The sequence below is a fragment of the Scomber japonicus genome, chromosome 12 (assembly GCF_027409825.1).
Source record: "Scomber japonicus isolate fScoJap1 chromosome 12, fScoJap1.pri, whole genome shotgun sequence".
NCBI lineage: Eukaryota > Metazoa > Chordata > Actinopteri > Scombriformes > Scombridae > Scomber > Scomber japonicus.
This window is the reverse complement of record NC_070589.1, coordinates 34812415-34833040: the sequence shown is the minus strand read 5'-3', so window position 1 is coordinate 34833040 and position 20626 is coordinate 34812415. Positions and strand designations below refer to the sequence as shown.

General features: G+C 42.2%; 2 protein-coding genes across 2 annotated transcripts in view; one reads left to right on the top strand and one right to left on the bottom strand.

The window, feature by feature from the left end:
- The window catches only part of smg7 (SMG7 nonsense mediated mRNA decay factor), a 37431-nt gene extending 31733 nt beyond the window's left edge, over window positions 1-5698 (bottom strand). The window contains 5 exon segments of the mRNA XM_053329482.1: window positions 21-204; window positions 930-1062; window positions 1159-1276; window positions 3957-3988; window positions 5605-5698. Of these exon segments, the coding sequence (XP_053185457.1) occupies window positions 21-204; window positions 930-1062; window positions 1159-1276; window positions 3957-3988; window positions 5605-5630 (493 nt within the window). The 5' untranslated portion in view covers window positions 5631-5698.
- Window positions 5699-10065: 4367 nt separating this feature from the next.
- Window positions 10066-20626, top strand: part of nmnat2 (nicotinamide nucleotide adenylyltransferase 2) — a 19277-nt gene continuing 8716 nt past the window's right edge. The window contains exons 1-4 of the mRNA XM_053329554.1: window positions 10066-10150; window positions 15009-15097; window positions 18425-18492; window positions 18952-19030. Of these exons, the coding sequence (XP_053185529.1) occupies window positions 10066-10150; window positions 15009-15097; window positions 18425-18492; window positions 18952-19030 (321 nt within the window). The remainder of the gene's footprint in view (window positions 10151-15008; window positions 15098-18424; window positions 18493-18951; window positions 19031-20626) is intronic.

The following is a 20626-nucleotide window of genomic DNA, read 5'->3' as shown; positions in this document are numbered from 1 at the left end:
TGGAGTGTGGATTAACTGACCGATGTCTCCGAGGTGGACGAGGCAGTGCTGGCAGATGTAGGAGCAGGAGCTGGGCTGTGGTGTGACGATGGCGCCTCCTCCCCCTCCTCCTCCTCCCAGTTTATTGCTGATGATGCCGAGCTGAGATGACTTGACGCGACACGGCAGGTCCACGTTGAACACGGTGCACAGCTCCTGCAACAGCTGAGAGAACAACAGCAGCTTTAACACATCAAGTATGTTACCATGGAAACCAGCATCATCACTGTGAGGTCAACGGTGATTAAAGTTATGCAGAGTCCCACCGATCAATTACTAACTTCAGTTTTTAACCCTTAAACAGGCCTTACTAGTTATGTCATTTGCACCTCAAGTAAGGAAGGAAGGAAGGAAGGAAGGAAGAAGGAAGGAAAGGAGGGAAGAAGGAAGGAAAGGAGGGAGGAAGGGAAGGAAGGGAGGAAGAAGGAAGGAAGGTAGGAAGGAAAGGAGGGAAGAAGGAAGGAAAGGATAGAGGAAGGGAAGGAAGGGAGGAAGGGAAGGAAGGGAGGAAGAAGGAAGGAGGGAGGGAGGAAGGAAGGAAGGTAGGAAGGAAAGGAGGGAAGAAGGAAGGAAAGGATAGAGGAAGGGAAGGAAGGGAGGAAGGGAGGGAGGGAGGAAGGAAGAAAGAAAGAAAGGAAGGAAAGATGAAGGACGGAAGAAAGGACAGAAGGAGGGAACATTTACCTTAACAGCTGAATTTAGATCTGAGGAAGGAAGGAAGGAAGGAAGGAAGGAAGGACAGATGAAGGAAGGAAGGAAGGAAGGAAGGAAGGACAGAGGAAGGACCCGGGAGGACAACATGAAAGTGAAAGAGTCTGTATCTCCTGGTGCACGTTGTCTGTTTAAGGGTTAAAGTAAATAATCAGAATGTGTCCAGGTGTTAGTCTCACCTGTGTGTAGAAGCCGCTGGCAGCCTCCAGGAACAGCGACAGGTTGGCCTGCACCTCGCTGCGGTTGGGGTTGGCTCTGTTCTTGGCCTGACTCTGCAGCGTGGTGATCTGGTTCTTAAACGCATGGTTCCACCTGAGAGGAGACAGGAAGGTAGGAACAGGTGAGTGATGATGATGATGACGGCGTTGATGATGGTGATGGTGCTGGCATGCAGGCGGAGGAGCTTACAGGTCTTGCTCCACCTTCTTGTCCAGAGCGTACTCCAGGTCTGTGACCAGCATCTTCTGGTAGAGATCCTGCAGAGCCTGTCGAGACGTCCACACCTCTGCTGCCCCGAGCTTTGAATCTGACAAGAAACAGGAAACAGCTGATCGTTAGAAACACTGAAGCTCTGCAGAGTCTCACTGAGCATGACGAGCACGCTGTCTTCCAATCATATCAAAACACAAAAAGCTACTAAAATATCAACCAGACTCAATATCTGTCATTACAGTAAAAGTACTGCAGTATTATGAGTGATGTAGTATGCAGTATTACAGTAAAAGTACTGCAGTATTATAGTGATGTAGTATGCAGTATTACAGTAAAAGTACTGCAGTATTATAGTGATGTAGTATGCAGTATTACAGTAAAAGTACTGCAGTATTATAGTGATGTAGTATGCAGTATTACAGTAAAAGTACTGCAGTATTATAGTGGTGTAGTATGCAGTATTACAGTAAAAGTACTGCAGTATTATAGTGATGTAGTATGCAGTATTACAGTAAAAGTACTGCAGTATTATAGTCATGTAGTATGCAGTATTACAGTAAAAGTACTGCAGTATTATAGTGATGTAGTATGCAGTATTACAGTAAAAGTACTGCAGTATTATAGTGATGTAGTATGCAGTATTACAGTAAAAGTACTGCAGTATTATAGTGATGTAGTATGCAGTATTACAGTAAAAGTACTGCAGTATTATAGTGATGTAGTATGCAGTATTACAGTAAAAGTACTGCAGTATTATAGTGATGTAGTATGCAGTATTACAGTAAAAGTACTGCAGTATTATAGTGATGTAGTATGCAGTATTACAGTAAAAGTACTGCAGTATTATAGTGATGTAGTATGCAGTATTACAGTAAAAGTACTGCAGTATTATAGTGATGTAGTATGCAGTATTACAGTAAAAGTACTGCAGTATTATAGTGATGTAGTATGCAGTATTACAGTAAAAGTACTGCAGTATTATAGTGATGTAGTATGCAGTATTACAGTAAAAGTACTGCAGTATTATAGTGATGTAGTATGCAGTATTACAGTAAAAGTACTGCAGTATTATAGTGATGTAGTATGCAGTATTACAATAAAAGTACTGCAGTATTATAGTGATGTAGTACGCAGTATTACAGTAAAAGTACTGCAGTATTTTAGTGATGTAGTATGCAGTATTACAGTAAAAGTACTGCAGTATTATAGTAATGTAGTATGCAGTATTACAGTAAAAGTACTCCAGTATTATGAGTGATGTAGTATGCAGTATTACAGTAAAAGTACTGCAGTATTATAGTGATGTAGTATGCAGTATTACAGTAAAAGTACTGCAGTATTATAGTGATGTAGTATGCAGTATTACAGTAAAAGTACTACAGTATTATGAGTGATGTAGTATGCAGTATTACAGTAAAAGTACTGCAGTATTATAGTGATGTAGTATGCAGTATTACAGTAAAAGTACTGCAGTATTATAGTGATGTAGTATGCAGTATTACAATAAAAGTACTGCAGTATTATAGTGATGTAGTACGCAGTATTACAGTAAAAGTACTGCAGTATTTTAGTGATGTAGTATGCAGTATTACAGTAAAAGTACTGCAGTATTATAGTAATGTAGTATGCAGTATTACAGTAAAAGTACTCCAGTATTATGAGTGATGTAGTATGCAGTATTACAGTAAAAGTACTGCAGTATTATAGTGATGTAGTATGCAGTATTACAGTAAAAGTACTGCAGTATTATAGTGATGTAGTATGCAGTATTACAGTAAAAGTACTGCAGTATTATAGTGATGTAGTATGCAGTATTACAGTAAAAGTAGTGATATATTATTATATATGACATCATTAGATTATTAATAGTGAAGCATCAGTGTTAGAGCAGCATGTTACTGTTGTAGCTGCTGGAGGTGGAGCTGTTAACAACTCATAGACATCTGAAATGTGAGCCGACTACACACTGCTGACTGGTTTCATCTTTAACAATGTGTTGGATTTTAAAAGCTTGTTATATTTTCTATTGAGTCAAATCTGCATCTGAAAAGTAACTAAAGCTGTTCAATAAATGTAGTGGAGTAGAAAGTACCTCACATGGAAATACTACAGTAAAGTACTAGTACCTCTAACTGTACTACAGTAAAGTACTAGTACCTCTAACTGTAGTACAGTAAAATACTAGTACCTCTAACTGTACTACAGTAAAGTACAAGTACCTCTAACTGTACTACAGTAAAGTACTAGTACCTCTAACTGTACTACAGTAAAGTACTAGTGCCTCTAATTGTACTACAGTATAGTACTAGTACCTCTAACTGTACTACAGTAAAGTACAAGTACCTCTAACTGTACTACAGTAAAGTACTAGTACCTCTAACTGTACTACAGTAAAGTACTAGTACCTCAAACTGTACTACAGTAAAGTACTAGTACCTCTAACTGTACTACAGTAAAGTACTAGTACCTCTAACTGTACTGCAGTAAAGTACTAGTACCTCTAACTGTACTACAGTAAAGTACTAGTACCTCAAACTGTACTACAGTAAAGTACTACAGTAAAGTACTAGTACCTCTAACTGTACTACAGTAAAGTACTAGTACCTCTAACTGTACTACAGTAAAGTACTAGTACCTCAAACTGTACTACAGTAAAGTACTAGTACCTCTAACAGTACTACAGTAAAGTACTAGTACCTCTAACTGTACTACAGTATAGTACTAGTACCTCTAACTGTACTACAGTAAAGTACTAGAGTAAAGTATAAACTCACCTGTCATGTCAGCCTTCAGGGCCTCTGCCTGTCTGCTCGGATGTAAAGAGAGGAGAGGACGAGGTCAGAGACAGGAGAGACAAACAGATCAGATCATGGTCACACAGACTTCCTGTCATCATTCAGCCTCTATCATTAACTCACTTTAACCAAACAGCTGATTTATGGTTAAAGGGAGAGTTAGAGTTAAGCTAGACACAAAGCTTTAGTCCATCCACAAGTAACTGGTGCTAAGTCTGAATGGAGCCTGACACACACACACACACACACACACACACACACAGCAACACAAGGTACACACAGACACATACACACACGGTACACACAGACACATACACATACTGAAACACAAGGTACACACAGACACATACACACACGGTACACACAGACACATACACATACACACACTGAAACACAAGGTACACACAGACACATACACATACTGAAACACAAGGTACACACAAACACATACACACACGGTACACACAGACACATACACATACTGAAACACAAGGTACACACAAACACATACACACTTCCTCATTGCTGTCAATCTTTAACTTCACCCGCCCAGCCTTCATTTACACATCAAACAGCTTATATCAGTGTCTGTCAGTGTGTGTGTGTGTGTGTGTGTGTTTGTGTAAGGGGGGGGGGGGGGGCACTGGGCTCAGACTAATCCCTGGATCCAAAATGCACCGATAAACATAAACAGTCCATGTAGCTGCAGCTCTGAGTAGTCACCTTCCTCCTGAAAGCCTTTAATTACAGCTTCATTATTCTAACACACACTCCTCTGTGTTTAACATCTAGCTTCATTATTCTAACACACACTCCTCTGTGTTCAACATCTAATCATGCATGAGTACAAATCGTGTTCAGGGTTAGGTGCTGTAATGAGAGAGTCACCAGATAACACGGTCACCAGTCAAACCGAAACTCTGACCTGCCGGTGTGAGGACCGGAGGCAGGTGGTAGAGGAGTAACAGCACCTCCTCTCAACCTCTGGATCTCCTCTCACACTAACCCAGCACCTCCTCTCAGCCTCTGGATCTCCTCTCACACTAACCCAGCACCTCCTCTCAGCTTCAGCTATCTGGAGCTCCTCTCACACTAACCCAGCACCTCCTCTCAGCTTCAGCTATCTGGATCTCCTCTCACACTAACCCAGCACCTCCTCTCAACCTCAGCTATCCGGATCTCCTCTCACACTAACCCAGCACCTCCTCTCAGCCTCAGCTATCTGGGGCTCCTCTCACGTTAACCCAGCACCTCCTCTCAGCCTCAGCTATCTACGCACACACGCTAGCATTAGCCCGCTGAAGCTAACTAGCAACAACACAGAGAGCAACTATGTGGCGGTAAACTCACATTAAACGGTAAATTAACCGCCACGGTAACCGGTGAAGCCTACATACACCGCTAACAGCCCGGGTGTTTGCCCAGCAGTGTGTTTATCAGCCTGTATGAGAGTATCATGATGCCAGGAGGCAGCAGCGACTGTTTGTTGATATATGAAGCTAACAGCTAACAACTAGCAGCTAGCTAACCGTTAGCAACAAACCGGAACTCTCCGCCGGTAACCGGGCAGATTCAGAGCCCGTCCGGTCCGCAGCGGGGCGGATAGAAAGCCCAGTGGGCTGCTTACCGGAGATACTGAGCGCAGATATTCATCCTGCCGGGATGTCCAGTCTTTCACACAACGACTGGTCCCGAGGCTAACGAAGCTAACGCTGCTCTCGCCGCCATGTTGTTCCTGTCTGACCAGGAGAGGGGGGGGGCAGGGGGAGAGGGGGGGGCGTTTCCGCCGGTAAATATAATAATATACTACAATATATACGGTAAAATACGCGTTACTAAATATTATATAATATAAATATAATATATAATATACTACAATATACACGGTAATAAATATTATATAATATAAATATATATATAATATACAAAAAATACTACATAATACTGTAATACTACAATATATAATAATACATTACTGATAATACAACATATTATTGTATGACTATGGAAGTCTATTTCTGCCAATGTGATGAAAAATAATTATGTAAATCATGAGAAACTTACAGGATCTTTTTTTTATCACAGTGTAAATGGACTGAGATATATGATAAACTAAACTTATGAAATCATAGTAAATAATATGTGACCTGCTTCATTATTTGAGCTTTGTGTTTAAAGAGGAAAGTCTCAGCTTTATGGCAACACTAAATATTCAGTGAGATGTGCTCCTCCACAGTCTGACTGTCATCAAAGGTTGTTTTGTTTTTTTAAATGACATTAAAGATTAAAGATAAAAAATAGAATATAATACACTTGATAAGATATTATCAGATATACTGCACTTATGATGTAAAATATAACAGTTTATTTAAAAATAATCATGTGAAGAATTTATCAAGAAACGTATTAAATATGGAGCAACGTGCGCAGACACAATGGTGTAAGATGTACCAGGACCATGAAGACATTCACTGACTGTGAAAATAGACTCTCATGATTCTTGTTTACTTTTTGGGTTTTAAGCTTGAGGTGTCAGAAGAGGAATCACAAGTTAAACTGGACTGACGTTGCTCTTTTATCCTCTCACGGTGTCATGAAGCAGTAGTGTGATGTTCCAGGCATCTCAACAAGTATATGATGTACTTTGAGTTTTTAAATATACTTTATTACATTCATTTTTCCACACATGGAGAATTCACACACAAATATATAAAAGAAACAAGGTCAGTAATATAATTAATTATCTTCAACAATCAGAGATTCTGTGTCAATATGTTATTAAGTTCCTTTTATCTTGTTATCGACATTAAATTTATCAATTATTACATCAAAGATTTTATGGAAACAGTAAAAGTCAAAACAGATGTATTTACTGGACGGCCAGATTCGGCCCACAAGCCGCTGTTTGCCCACCATAGTGTTTAATAGGTTATGTGTGGTGTATTAAACAATATAACTGAAACAGAAGAACTGAGTAACAAATGCAGCATGAGTGAAATACTACATTGATTATTACATCAGTTAGCAGCCATGTTTGGTCTCTGTGGCGTCCCCCTGTGGTTGTATTAAACACATGACTGCAGGCAGGCAGATGTGGAAAGAACAGAAAATGATCCAACAGACAGAAGTGAAAGTGAAAATAAATTCACATGAAAACGTCATCAGTGGTAGAAAAGTGATGAAGTATACTTACTCAAAGACTTCAGTATAATTTTGAGGTAGAAATAACATCTGATATCTGAGCAGCTGCTTTACTGCAACATTTAAAGTATCTGATTTCCAAATATTATACATTTAGTTTTGCTTACATTTATTGTTAGTTTACATAGTAAATGTCCGCTTTCACCCTCCAGTCCGTCTGTCCCTCCGCCGGTTAGAAACCACAGATGTGTCCTCCGGTTAGAAACCACCGACGAGTCCTCCGGTTAGAAACCCACCGACGTGTCCTCCGGTTAGAAACCCACCGATGTGTCCTCCGGTTAGAAACCCACCGATGTGTCCTCCGGTTAGAAACCCACCGATGTGTCCTCCGGTTAGAAATCCACCGATGTGTCCTCCGGTTAGAAACCCGCCGATGTGTCCTCCGGTTAGAAACCCACCGATGTGTCCTCCGGTTAGAAACCCACAGATGTGTCCTCCGGTTAGAAACCACTGATGAGTCCTCCGGTTAGAAATCACTGATGAGTCCTCCGGTTAGAAACCACCGATGTGTCCTCCGGTTAGAAACCACCGATGAGTCCTCCGGTTAGAAACCACCGATGAGTCCTCCGGTTAGAAACCCACCGATGAGTCCTCCGGTCTTTGTCTGGTCACAGTTGTTATATTTCATGTTTTCTCCTCTCTGGATGTTTCTCGGTCTCTCTTCTTCTCCACTTTAATTGACCACATTCACTGTTTCTATCCGGGTCTACCTGTATTACCCAATACCTGGACACAGTTGAGAAGTCACGTGATTAGTGCAGATAACGAGCGTGGAAACGGGCTGCTGTTGTATTTCATTGTGTTGTTTAACTAAGAAAATACAAAGTGATGAGAGGATTGCTTTGACACTTTGCATATTGAATTGTGAATTGCCAAATTCATTTTCAAATTGCATTACAGAATTGAAGATTGAATTTCCATTTGAATAAAGGATCAGATCTGCTTCCATACTATGGATTTGTAATTCATTTCCTGTTGTATCCAAGAGCTGATCCAAGTTTCCCACTCAGCAGATTACATTTAGTGTTTTAGAAATCTCGTATAGGTGAGAACAGTTAGTCAGACTTTTAACTTTCATTTGAATTGCTCATAAACTGGATGTTGAACGTATTATTTTTTAATGTGTAACAGAAGTCTGAAGAGTCAGGAAGGAAATAGAGAAGTCTGACTCTCATTCAGCTGATTCTGTTTAAGAGATGTTGGACTGTTAAATATGAGATATGGACTATTAAAGGTCTTGTGATAATCTATTAAACGCAGGACTTCCAGGCTCACTTGTGACATCAGATTAAATACCGGTGTGGACTTTTGTCTTATTTTAATGGAGGAAATTAAAAATGGAGGCAATCTTAGCAACTAATTTCAAATGTTTAGTTTCATAAAGATACAACAACCATCACATCTCCTGCACCAAGAGATCATAAACAGGAACAATCATTTTTATACATATATTATAATAATAAGCAGATTAACCTCTCTGACTGCTCTGAGCTTCACATCTGGAGCAGTCTGGACCTTCTGCTAGTTTTACTCTCTAAATGCTGGAAATTAGTGAAACATTGCTGGTCAGTGTTTCCTAAAGTTCAAAGATCTTCAGTTTACTGTCATAAACCTAAAGAAACAAATAATATTCACATTTAACCCTTAAATAGGTGACATGCAGCAGGAGATAAAGATTGTTTAACACGCTGATAGGAGCAGGATTGGTTAAGGTTCAGTTGTATGTGCCTTTAATTAGTAGAATTAACCCTCCTGTTGTGCTCAGTTCAAGGAAGGAAGGAAGGAAGGAAGGAAGGAAGGAAGGAAGGAAGGAACGAACGAACGAACGAACAAAATGAGGAGGGAACGAAGGAAGGGAGGAAAGAGGAAGGAAGTGGGGAAAGAAGGAAATGAGGAAGGAACAAAGGAAGGGAGGAAAGGAGGAAAGAAGGAAAGACGGAAGGGAGGAAAAGAGGGAGGAAGGAAGGAAGGGAGGAAAGAGGAAGGAAGTGAGAAAAAAGGAAATAAGGAAGAAAGGAAGTAACGAAGGAAGGAAGGAAGGAGGAAAAGAGGAAGGAAGTAAGGAGAGGAAAGACGGAATGAGGAAGGAAGGAAGGAAGGAAGGAACAGTCAAAAGAGATAGGGTCAATTTGACCCGGGAGCACAACAGGAGGGTTAAAGCTTGTGGTGAATCTTTACACTTTGATAGAAATGATAAAATCAGTTTAGAAACTAGTGTGTGTGATATTAATGATCAGGGAGTCTGAAGAATGTTTCACTTTTCTATATTAAATAAAATATTCAATAGTTTTTACCATTATGGGCATTTTATACCTTAATATGGGCAATGTATCCTGGTGGAGATACAACTCATAAAACCTAAAATATTTGCAGAAAAATATTTATTTATTTATGGAAATGTTTCACTTTAGGTGCAGATTAGATAAGTAGTAACATCAAATTATTTCATTTTCCTGTCCTGCCTTTTTCAGAGACTGTAGGCTCTTTTAGTCATTTCTATATATTTGCTCTTTAGAGGTTTTCTAACGCTGCCAGGCTCTGAGTGATTATGGGATGTAATCAGGGTATTAAAGCAGTATTGCACACAGCAGTATTATTCCACTGTCTGCTGTGTCAGTGTCTCTTTAACACACTGACGCTGCTTCCTGCCGCAGAAACACCAGCCTCGCCTCTCTCTCTCTCTCTCTCTCTCTCTCTCTCTCTCTCTCTCTCTCTCTCTCTCTCTCTCTCTCTGTGCCTCTCTCTCTCTCTCTCCCTCTCTCACTGTGCCTCTCTGTTTCTCTGAGAACAAACAACCGACCACCCGGGGAGCAGAACCGCACACAGGACCGGCACCGGACCGGACCGGGACAGAAGAAGACAGAAGATAGAAGAAGGAAGGGACACCATGACAGAAAACACCAAAACCCACGTGATCCTGCTGTCCTGCGGCAGCTTCAACCCCATCACCAAGGGACACATCCATATGTTTGGTGAGCGATTGGCTTCTTGGGGTGAAGGGAGGTGGGGGGGTTGGTTGGCTGGTTGGTCGGTTTGGAGGGGGGGGGGGGGGGCAGGCCTGAGATGTAAAACTAAAGATAAAAGCTTTAAAACATCATCTCTTCATTAATATTAATACCGATGTGAAGGTGAATCGTAGTGAATCAGCTGTGATGAGGTTGAGGGTTGTTGTGTCGCTGTCCAGCTGGGTGGTGCTGAAACTGAAACTCAACCTGAACCAGAGGGAAGCTTTCAGCACATTAAACACACAACACAAACACAAGTTCACACTAGAAACACAGTAGAGACACAGTGAGACATTAAACCGGCTCTCCTCTGTCTGTCTCAACACGTCTTTAACAGATGAGAGCAGGAAATGTTCCGTGTTGGGCTGCGCAGGGCCTCACGGTGCTGTGGCGCAGCCGAGAAATGGAAACCCTCTCTCTCTCTCTCTCTCTCTCTCTCTCTCTCTCTCCTCCCACACGGATCCTCCAGAGACCCTTTATTTACACACAGGAACAAAAACAAAGGCACACCGCCTGGCAGAGAGGCTGAGAGGCCGGAGACCTGCAGCTGCTCCCGGCAGGTGGAGCAGCTCTCACCTGCGTCACAGGACGGAGGACGGAGTGACGCTGCGGTTAGAAAAGCATCAATGATTCACTCTGACATGAAATGATGGAGAATAACAGACATGAGTTCAGCGTTTCACCTCCAATCACTGACACACATATATAATTCATTCATTGTATAACTGATTTACAGTTTGGGTATTTCTTAATGTGATGAGGCTTAGTGTTAATTAATGCTTAGATAGATAGATAGATAGAGAGATAGATAGATAGAGATAGAGAGAGAGAGAGAGAGAGAGAGAGACAGAGAGATAGATAGACAGTTAGCTAGTTTAGCCCAGTGGTTCCCAACCTAGGGGTGGGGCCCCTCCAAAGGGTCAGCAGATAAATGTGAGGGCTGCTGAGATGATTAATGGGAAAGAAGAAAAAACAAAGTTCTGATTCACAAATGTGTTTTCAGTTTTTAGACTTTTTCTCTAATCTTTGATTGTTGCTGAAATATTGGATCATTTGAACATTTATTGAAATAAAAGCATGTGAGAAGTTTAGAGGGAAGAATCAGTATTTGGTGGAGCTGTTAACAACTCATAGACATCTGAACTGTGAGCCGACTACACACTGCTGACTGGTTTCATCTTTAACAATGTGTTGGATTTTAAAAGCTTGTTATATTTTCCATTGTGTCAAATCTGCATCTGAAAAGTAACTAAAGCTGTTCAATAAATGTAGTAGTACTAGTACCTCTAACTGTACTACAGTAAAGTAGGTAAAGTAAAGTAGGAAGGAAGGTGTTCCTGTTATTTTGTCCACATGTTGTTTGATGCAGCAGCTTGTTCATCGTGACCTATTTACACCTCCTCTCTCCTCTCTGCTCCTTCATCATGTTCACAGTCCTCCTTCTGTGGAAACATTATAAAGTTGATCTGAAGCTAATATGAAGCTTCAGCGTCTGAATGAATGAAAGAAAGGAAGGAAGAAAGAAGGAAAGGAAGGAAGAGTAGGAGAGTAAATGAGTGAAGTTTTGTGTGTTTCATCGTCTTTTTGTTCTTGACTTCAGAGTTCAGCAGTGAAACACTCAGAGTCTCTTCATGTTTCTGTTAAAAAGACAAACAAACAAACAGAAACGTAGTGAGAGCTGCAGCAGAGTCAGTCTAGTTTGAGTTAACTATAATCTAACTGTAATATAACTATAATCTAACATTAATCTAACATTAATCTAACTATAATCTAACTGTAATATAACTATAATCTAACATTAATCTAACATTAATCGAACTATAATCTAACATTAATCGAACTATAATCTAACTATAATCTAACATTAATCTAACATTAATCGAACTATAATCTAACTATAATCTAACTATAATCTGCATGACACACAGAGAAGGGTTAGGGTTCCTTCCCCTGGTTGATGTTGATCTGCTGGACTCTACAGGGTAAGTACAGCAGTCTGACTGACCTTTAACCTTTCAGTCGTCCTCTCAGCCAATCAGACAGCGGCTCCTCTGCTCCGATGATGACGTCAGCTGGTGTATCTGCTCTGAATGTCAACCAGCATCACACTTTAACCTTCCTTCCTTCCTTCCTTCCTTCCTCCCTCCTTTCCTTCCTCCCTCCTTTCCTCCCTTCCTTCCTTTCCTTCATTCTTCCTCCCTCCTTCCTTTCTCCTTCCTTTCCTTCCTTCCTCCCTCCTTTCCTCCCTTCCTTCCTTCCCTTTCTTCTTCCTCCCTCCCTCCCTCCCTCCCTCCCTCCCTCCCTCCCTCCCTCCCTCCCTCCCTCCCTTCCTTCCTTCCTTCCTCCCTCCCTTCCTTCCTTCCTCCCTCCTTCTCTCCCTCCTTCTCGCCTTCTTTCCTTCCTCCATCCCCCTTTCTTCCTTCCTTCCTTCCTTCCTTCCTCCCTCCTTTCCTTCCTTCTTCCTTCCTTCCTTCCTTCCTTCCTTCCTCCTTTCCTTCCTTCTTCCTCCCTCCCTCCCTTCCTTCCTTAATCCCTCCTTTCCTTCCTTCGTCACATTAGGAGAAGTCCAGCTCCAGATCTCAAATGTAAAAACAGGAAGTAAAGATGAATGAACCTCATTAAGGCCGCTCTGCTCGCTGCTCCTCTCTCTCTTTATGGGATTTTATTGTAAATTAGGATCTAAATGTCCTTTTTGGGAAATCTGGACTTTTTCATTATAGTTTTAATAGTGTAAAGTGTCAGATCTGTGTGTGTGCTTCCTTCTTTAAATGTTCAGGAGGAGGACACAGTGTTTAAATGTGAGCTCTGTTTCTGTTTCACTGAGAGAAACTTTGGAGAGTTTTACTTCCTGTGAAGACGTTTTTATGCATTTTATTCCCAGTGATTCAGGAGATGTTAACCCTCCTGTTGTCCTTGAGTCAAGGAAGGAAGGAAAGGAGGGAGGAAGAAGGAAGGAAGGAAAGGAGGGAGGAAGGAGGAAGGAAAGGAGAGAGGGAGGAAGAAGGAAGGGAGGAAGAAGGAAGGGAGGAAGGAGGAAGGAAAGGAGGGAGGGAGGAAGAAGGAAGGAAGGAAAGGAGAGAGGAAGGAGGAAGGAAAGGAGAGAGGGAGGAAGAAGGAAGGAAGGAAAGGAGGGAGGGAGGAAGAAGGAAGGAAGGAAAGGAGGGAGGGAGGATGGAAAGAAGGAAGGAGGGAGGGAGGAAGGAAGGAAGGAAAGGAGGGAGAGAGGAAGAAGGAAGGAAGGAAAGGAGGGAGGGAAGAGGGAAGGAAGAAGGAAGGAAAGGAGGGAGGAAAGAAGGAAGGAAAAGAGGGAGGGAGGAAGGAAAGGAGGGAGGAAAGAAGGAAGGAGGGTGGAAAGAAAAAGAGAAGGAGGTAAGGAAGGAAAGGAGGGAGGAAAGAAGGAAGGAGGGAGGAAAGAAAGAGAAGGAGGTAAGGAAGGAAAGGAGGGAGGGAGGAAGGAAAGGAGGGGGAAAGAAGGAAGGAGGGAGGAAAGAAAGAGAAGGAGGTAAGGAAGGAAAGGAGGGAGGGAGGAAGGAAAGGAGGGGGAAAGAAGGAAGGTGGAAAGAAAAAGAGAAGGAGGTAAGGAAGGAAAGGAGGGAGGGAGGATGGAAAGGAGGGGGAAAGAAGGAAGGAGGGAGGACAGAAAGAGAGAAGGAGGTAAGGAAGAAAAGGAAGGAAGGAACGGAGGAAAGAAGGAACAGTCAAAATGGACGGGGTCAATTTGACGACAGGAGATTTTAAGAGACATTTTAGTTTCAGTTGTAAATCTGAGTTTTGAGACCAAAGTCGAGGTGGAGAGGAAAAGGTTGATCAGCCTTCGTGTCTGTCTGCTCTGATCATCTGCTCAGATGAATCAGCCGCCGGCGTTATGAGCATTTCATCTGAATGTCAACATCTGAAGTTTAACAGAGAAGAAGAAGAAGAAGAGAATAATCTGATGTTAGAAAGATTGTAAATGTGTCAGATATGATTAAACCCAACAATAACTCTCCAGAGGTGGGAAGTAATATAATATTTATACTTACTGAAGACTTTTAATGATACGACTGAGTTATGTTGCTACTACCAATTTGTATTTATTTTAGGGCTGTCAAACGATTAATTTTTTTAATCGAGATTAATCGCAGAGTTTCCATAGTTAATCACGATTAATGGCGTTTTGAATGTCATGTTTAAAATCCTGTTATTTTCCATTTGAAGGCAGTTTTAAGCCCATAATGTAAAGCATTTCTTACCAGAGTGTCTTAACTGGGAATCAATCACGGCTCTGCTGCGACTCCCACACTCCAAAATGGTCCTTTGGTGGAGCTGAGGCTGGCTTGGCTGCACCTGGGTGTTTAGCGTGGAGGTGCTAACTCAAACTCCACGTACTCCGGTGGTAGTTAAACTCCGTTTGACACAGGTTGCATTTTACTTTTGACTTGTCAACTGAAGCGTCTGGAAGTGTTTTAAAGTTAAACAAGCCGTTCAAAAGTCCAGTAGCTCTCTTACTTTCCATCAGCGCGGTAGGTTTACTGCAGGAGGCCACTTCAAAGCATAGCGCTACAGCTAGAGGAGCCGTCTACGGGGGAGGAGAAGGGACAAAAAGGCTTGCAACATTAAAATGAGATTAAAAAAAATTAACACGTTATGGATTACATTAATCTAATCGCGATTAACACGTTAACACTGACAGCCCTAATTTATTTATATGTATTTTAATAGTCAGTATGAACACAGAGGGGGTTAGGGTTAGCATATAAACTCCTGACTGCTGCTTTAACACTCTGGAAACAGAAAAGCAGATAAAGATGAAACTGAATGTGACAGAAGTTTGTTTCCTTTGCAGAGAAAGCCAGAGATTATCTGCACAAGACGGGCCGTTACATCGTGATTGGAGGAATCATCTCACCTGTGCATGACTCCTACGGGAAGCCTGTGAGTACACACACACACACACACACACACACACACACACACACACGCACGCACGCACACACACACACACACACACACACACACATTGATTTTCTCTGGAAGTGTACTGAACCCTGAAAGTTGGAAGCAGATCCTCCTGATGATTATATAATAAAGTGTTTCTACGTTTGTGGTTTTAACCCTTTAAAGTCTGAACCATCAAATACTCACAAGAACATTATAATGGAGTGTTTACTGGACCTTCTGACAAATACTTTAAACTTTTTGGTTTAGGGTTAGCGTTTTTGTGTCATATTTGATCATATTTGATCCATCCATATCATGTTTTTATAAAGAAATAAAAACATATTTAATACAACATGTTTAATCCCTTAAAGGTTCTGCACAGAGCTCATATCAGACCCAACATGAAGTACAATAAAATAACAGATTAACAGATAAATGAGCTTCTATAGCTGCTGGAATTCAACATCAAATAAGAAACTAAATATTTAATCAATCCATTAAATGTTCCTGTTGAAGTATCACTAAGTAAAAATACTGCAAAGAAAGACTAAAATACTGCAAAAATACTGCAAAGAGAGACTAAAATACTGCAAAGAAAGACTAAAATACTGCAATGAAAGACAAAAATACTGCAAAAATACTGCAAAGAAAGACTAAAATACTGCAAAGAAAGACACTAATACTGCAAAAGGACAAAAATACTGCAAAGAAAGACTAAAATACTGCAAAGAAAGACACTAATACTGCAAAAGGACAACAATACTGCAAAGAAAGACAAAAATACAGCAAAGAAAGACTAAAATACTGCAAAGAAAGACCCTAATACAGCTTGAGGACGTTGACTAAGAGCCCCCTGGTGGTTGATCTTTGCACTGCATGTATGTGATGATGTAGATCACATATATGAACAAACAGCTTCCAGTTCATTTAAGGAGTATTTCTACAAGTTGAACAGAATCACAGAGCTCAGATAAGATCTTCTCTCTGCAGCTCTGCTCTCTCTGTCTCTCTCTCTCTCTCTCTCTCTCTCTCTCTCTCTCTGTCTGTCTGTCTCTCTCTCTCTCTCTCTCTGTCTCTCTCCCTCTCTCTCTGTCTCTCTGTCTCTGTCTCTCTGTCTCTCTCTGTCTCTCTCGGTCTCTCTCTCTCTCTCTCTCGCTCTCTCTCTCTCTCGCCCTCTGTCTGTCTCTCTCTCTCTCTCTCTGTCCCCCCCCCTCTCTCTCTGTCTCCCCCCCCTCTCTCTCTCCATCTCTCTCTCTCTCTCTCTCTCTCTCTCTCTCTCTCTGTCTCTCTCTCTCTCTCTCTCCCTCTCTCTCTCTGTGTCTCTCTCTCTCTCCCTCTCTGTCTCTCTCTCCCCCCCCCCCCCTCTGCTGCTGCTGTTGTTTTTCCTCTCTGCCTCCTGCAGGAATTAATGAAGGTCTTGTCCTACTTTCGTTGTGCCTCTGTAGGAAACACACAACATGAATAATACATGCAGCAGAAATATAAAATATACTTCCACTCATATCAGGAATCTTTGCTGCTTCACTCCAGATGTGATTTTTCCTCCTCACCTGCATGCAGTGAATGGATTATTTAAGGTGGAATTATTCACTCAACCCTGCAGACAGATGACTCACCAACCTGTCAGCTGATTTCAATCCATCTCACTTCATTTCTACATGTTAACATTCTGCTTCACAGTCATACTCAGTAATCCTTTTATTGGATGGGGAGTAAATGAAAGAAGGCAGGGAGGAAGGAAGGACGGAGGAAAGACAGAAGCAAGGAAGAAAGGGGGATGGAGGAAGGAAAGAGAGAAGGAGAGAGGAAGGACAGGTGGAAGGAAGGAAGGAAGGAAGGGAGGAAGAAGGGAGGGAGGAGGGAAGGAAGGGAGTAAAGGAAAGAAGGAAGGAAGGGAGTAAAGGAAAGAAGGCAAGGAGGAAGGAAGGACGGAGGAAAGAAGTAAGTAAGGAAGGAAAGTAGGAGGGAGGGAGGAAAGAAGGAAAGAAGAAAGAGGGATGGAGGAAGGAAAGAAGGAAGGGAGGAAAGAGAAGAACAAAGAGAGGAAGTTAGGGGGGAAGAAGGACAGAAGCAAGGAAGAAAGGGGGATGGAGGAAGGAAGGAAGGAAGGAAGGACGACAGGAAGGTTAAACCCAGAGCCTGACTTATAAAATGAGTTCAAAGAAGGACAAACAGATTCAAACTCAGCTTTCATCCTGCAGCCATTACTACACTCAACACTGTTCATTCATTATGAATTAATACTGACTGTGAAACAGGGCTGTGCAATGACAGGATGTAACCTTATATGGGCATACTAGGGCTGGTTTTTTTTTAGAATTTTATTATTATTATTATTTCTTTTTAAATGTATTTTATAGGGCTGTCAAAAGATTAATTTTTTTAATCGAGATTAATCGCAGAGTTTCCATAGTTAATCAGGATTAATGTCGTTTTGAATTGCATGTTTAAAATCCTGTTATTTTCCATTTGAAGGCAGTTTTAAGCCCATAATGTAAAGCATTTCTTACCAGAGTGTCTTAACTGGGAATCAATCACGGCTCTGCTGCGACTCCCACACTCCAAAATGCTCCTTTGGTGGAGCTGAGGCTGGCTTGGCTGCACCTGGGTGTTTAGCGTGGAGGTGCTAACTCAAACTCCACGTACTCCGGTGGTAGTTAAACTCCGTTTGACACAGGTTGCATTTTACTTTTGACTTGTCAACTGAAGCGTCTGGAAGTGTTTTAAAGTTAAACAAGCCGTTCAAAAGTCCAGTAGCTCTCTTACTTTCCATCAGCGCGGTAGGTTTACTGCAGGAGGCCACTTCAAAGCATAGCGCTACAGCTAGAGGAGCCGTCTACGGGGGAGTAGAAGGGACAAAAAGGCGTTAACGCTGACAGCCCTAGTATTTTATTTATGAATGATGCACAGACTGGTGAGCACTTAAAACATTGTTGTATTTGTGACAATGACAAGAAAGGATCTATTATATTCTATAAACCCAAAGATACTCCACCTTATTTATTAAAAAGAAGCTGTAATTTACCCTGAAAACAATGATGTCATACTTTCACTTACAGCCAAAGTCAGCTGTTCATCTCCTCATCGCTCTCAGCTTCTTTAGCTTCTTGGGTTTTAAGGGACTGAACCAGAACTGCTGAGATCATTTAAAACATTTTACTTTCAGTTTCCACTTCACACAAAAGCTGCTCACAGTGATTCATGACCAAAGAAACTTATTCTAACATTAGATGTGGAGATTTTGTGTACTACAGTGTGTATTACAGTGTGTACTACAGTGTGTATTACAGTGTGTACTACAGTGTGTACTTTGTGTTTCAGGGTCTGGTGACCAGCAGACATCGTCTCAACATGTGTCAGCTGGCCGTTCAGTCCTCTGATTGGATCAGGTGAGTTTCACAGAGGTTTATACAGGTTAGTGTGTGTTGGTGTGTGTGTAATGTGTGTTGTGCAGGTTAGTGTGTGTTGCTGTGTGTGTAATGTTGTGCGTTGTGCAGGTTAATAAAGGTTAGTGTGTGTGTTGTTGTGTGTGTAATGTGTGTGTTGTTGTGTGTTCTGCAGAGTTAGTAAAGGTTAGTGTGTGTTGGTGTGTGTGTAATGTGTGTTGTTGTGTGTTGTGCAGGTTAGTGTGTGTTACTGTGTGTGTAATGTGTATTGTTGTGTGTTGTGCAGGTTAGTGTGTGTTGGTGTGTGTGTAATGTTGTGTGTGTTGTGTGTTGTGCAGGTTAGTAAAGGTTAGTGTGTGTTGCTGTGTGTGTAATGTTGTGTGTGTTGTGTGTTGTGCAGGTTAGTAAAGGTTAGTGTGTGTTGCTGTGTATGTAATGTGTGTATTGTTGTGTGTTGCTCAGAGTGGACCCCTGGGAGTGTTACCAGGACACCTGGCAGACCACCTGCAGCGTGTTGGAGCATCACAGAGACCTGATGAAGGTGAGCAGCTCAACTCAGACTCACTGGTTCATAATATCAGCAGAATGTATGACTCCTCCATCACTACTGATCACTGCTGCAGCCAATCATCATCATCATCATCATCATCATCATCATCATCACCATCACCATCATCATCATCATCATCACTGATCACTTGATGAATGAATCACTGAGTAGGCTTCAAACGTTCCTTTGTGATAAAGCTCATAGTTGGGGTTAGGGGTTCCAGCTCCTAGTTTATGCTGCTATAGGCTTAGACTGCCAGGGGACTCCCATGATGCACTGGGCTCCTCTCTCCTCCTCCCTCTCTCTCTCTATCCATCCATCTATCCTCTCTCCTCCTCCCTCTCTCTCTCTATCCATCCATCTATCCTCTCTCCTCCTCCCTCTCTCTCTCTATCCATCCATCTATATCCATTAGCATTCATGTTCTGTCCGGATGACGGATTCCAGTCCCGGACCTTCAATGTGCTTCTCTCTCCTCTCTCTCCTCTCTCTCCTTCCTCTCTCTCCTCTCCTTCCTCTCTCCTCTCCTTCCTCTCTCTCTCTCCTCTCCTTCCTCTCTCCTCTCCTTCCTCTCTCTCTCTCCTCTATCCTTCCTCTCTCTCCTCTCCTTCCTCTCTCTCTCTCCTCTCCTTCCTCTCTCTCCTCTCTCTCCTTCCCCTCTCTCCCCTCCTTCCTCTCTCCTCTCTCTCTCTCTCCTCTGTCCTTCCTCTCTCCTTCCTCTCAACCCCAACCGGTCGAGGCAGATGTTCTCCCACTCTGAGTCTGGTTCTGAGGGTTCTTCCTGTTAAAAGATGTTCTCCCACTCTGAGTCTGGTTCTGAGGGTTCTTCCTGTTAAAAGATGTTCTCCCACTCTGAGTCTGGTTCTGAGGGTTCTTCCTGTTAAAAGACGTTCTCCCACTCTGAGTCTGGTTCTGAGGGTTCTTCCTGTTAAAAGATGTTCTCCCACTCTGAGTCTGGTTCTGAGGGTTCTTCCTGTTAAAAGATGTTCTCCCACTCTGAGTCTGGTTCTGAGGGTTCTTCCTGTTAAAAGGGAGTTTTTTCTCTCCACTGTGTCTCATGTGGGAATGTTGGGTCTCTTTAAAGTTAAAACCTGAAGAGTTCAGTTTAGAACCTGCTCTATGTGTGAAGAGCCTTGAGATAACTTTGTTGTGATTTGGCGCTATACAAATAAAGATTGATTGATTGAGGTTCATTCTGCTTCTAATCTGATTCCTGGAGTCAGATCAGAAGCAGGTCTGACCGGATCCTGCAGAGCTGCTGCTGCATGTTTCAGGTTCTCTCCTCCCTGACCCTGACTCTGACCTTAACCCTGACCCTGACCCTGACCCTGACTCTGACCCTGACTCTGACCCTGACTCTGACCCTGACTCTGACTCTGATTATTAGCTCCTTATCAAGCAGCTGGAGCTCATCAACAGGCTTCATAACGAGGTAAGGTAATAATCAGAGTCAGGGTTAGGGTCAGAGTCAGGGTTAGGGTCATGGTTAGGGTCAGGGTGGGTTGGAGAGGAGAGAAACCTGAAACATGCAGCAGCAGGTTGGACCACTGATGTAGAGGCTTTGATCTCACATCACAAACACAACTT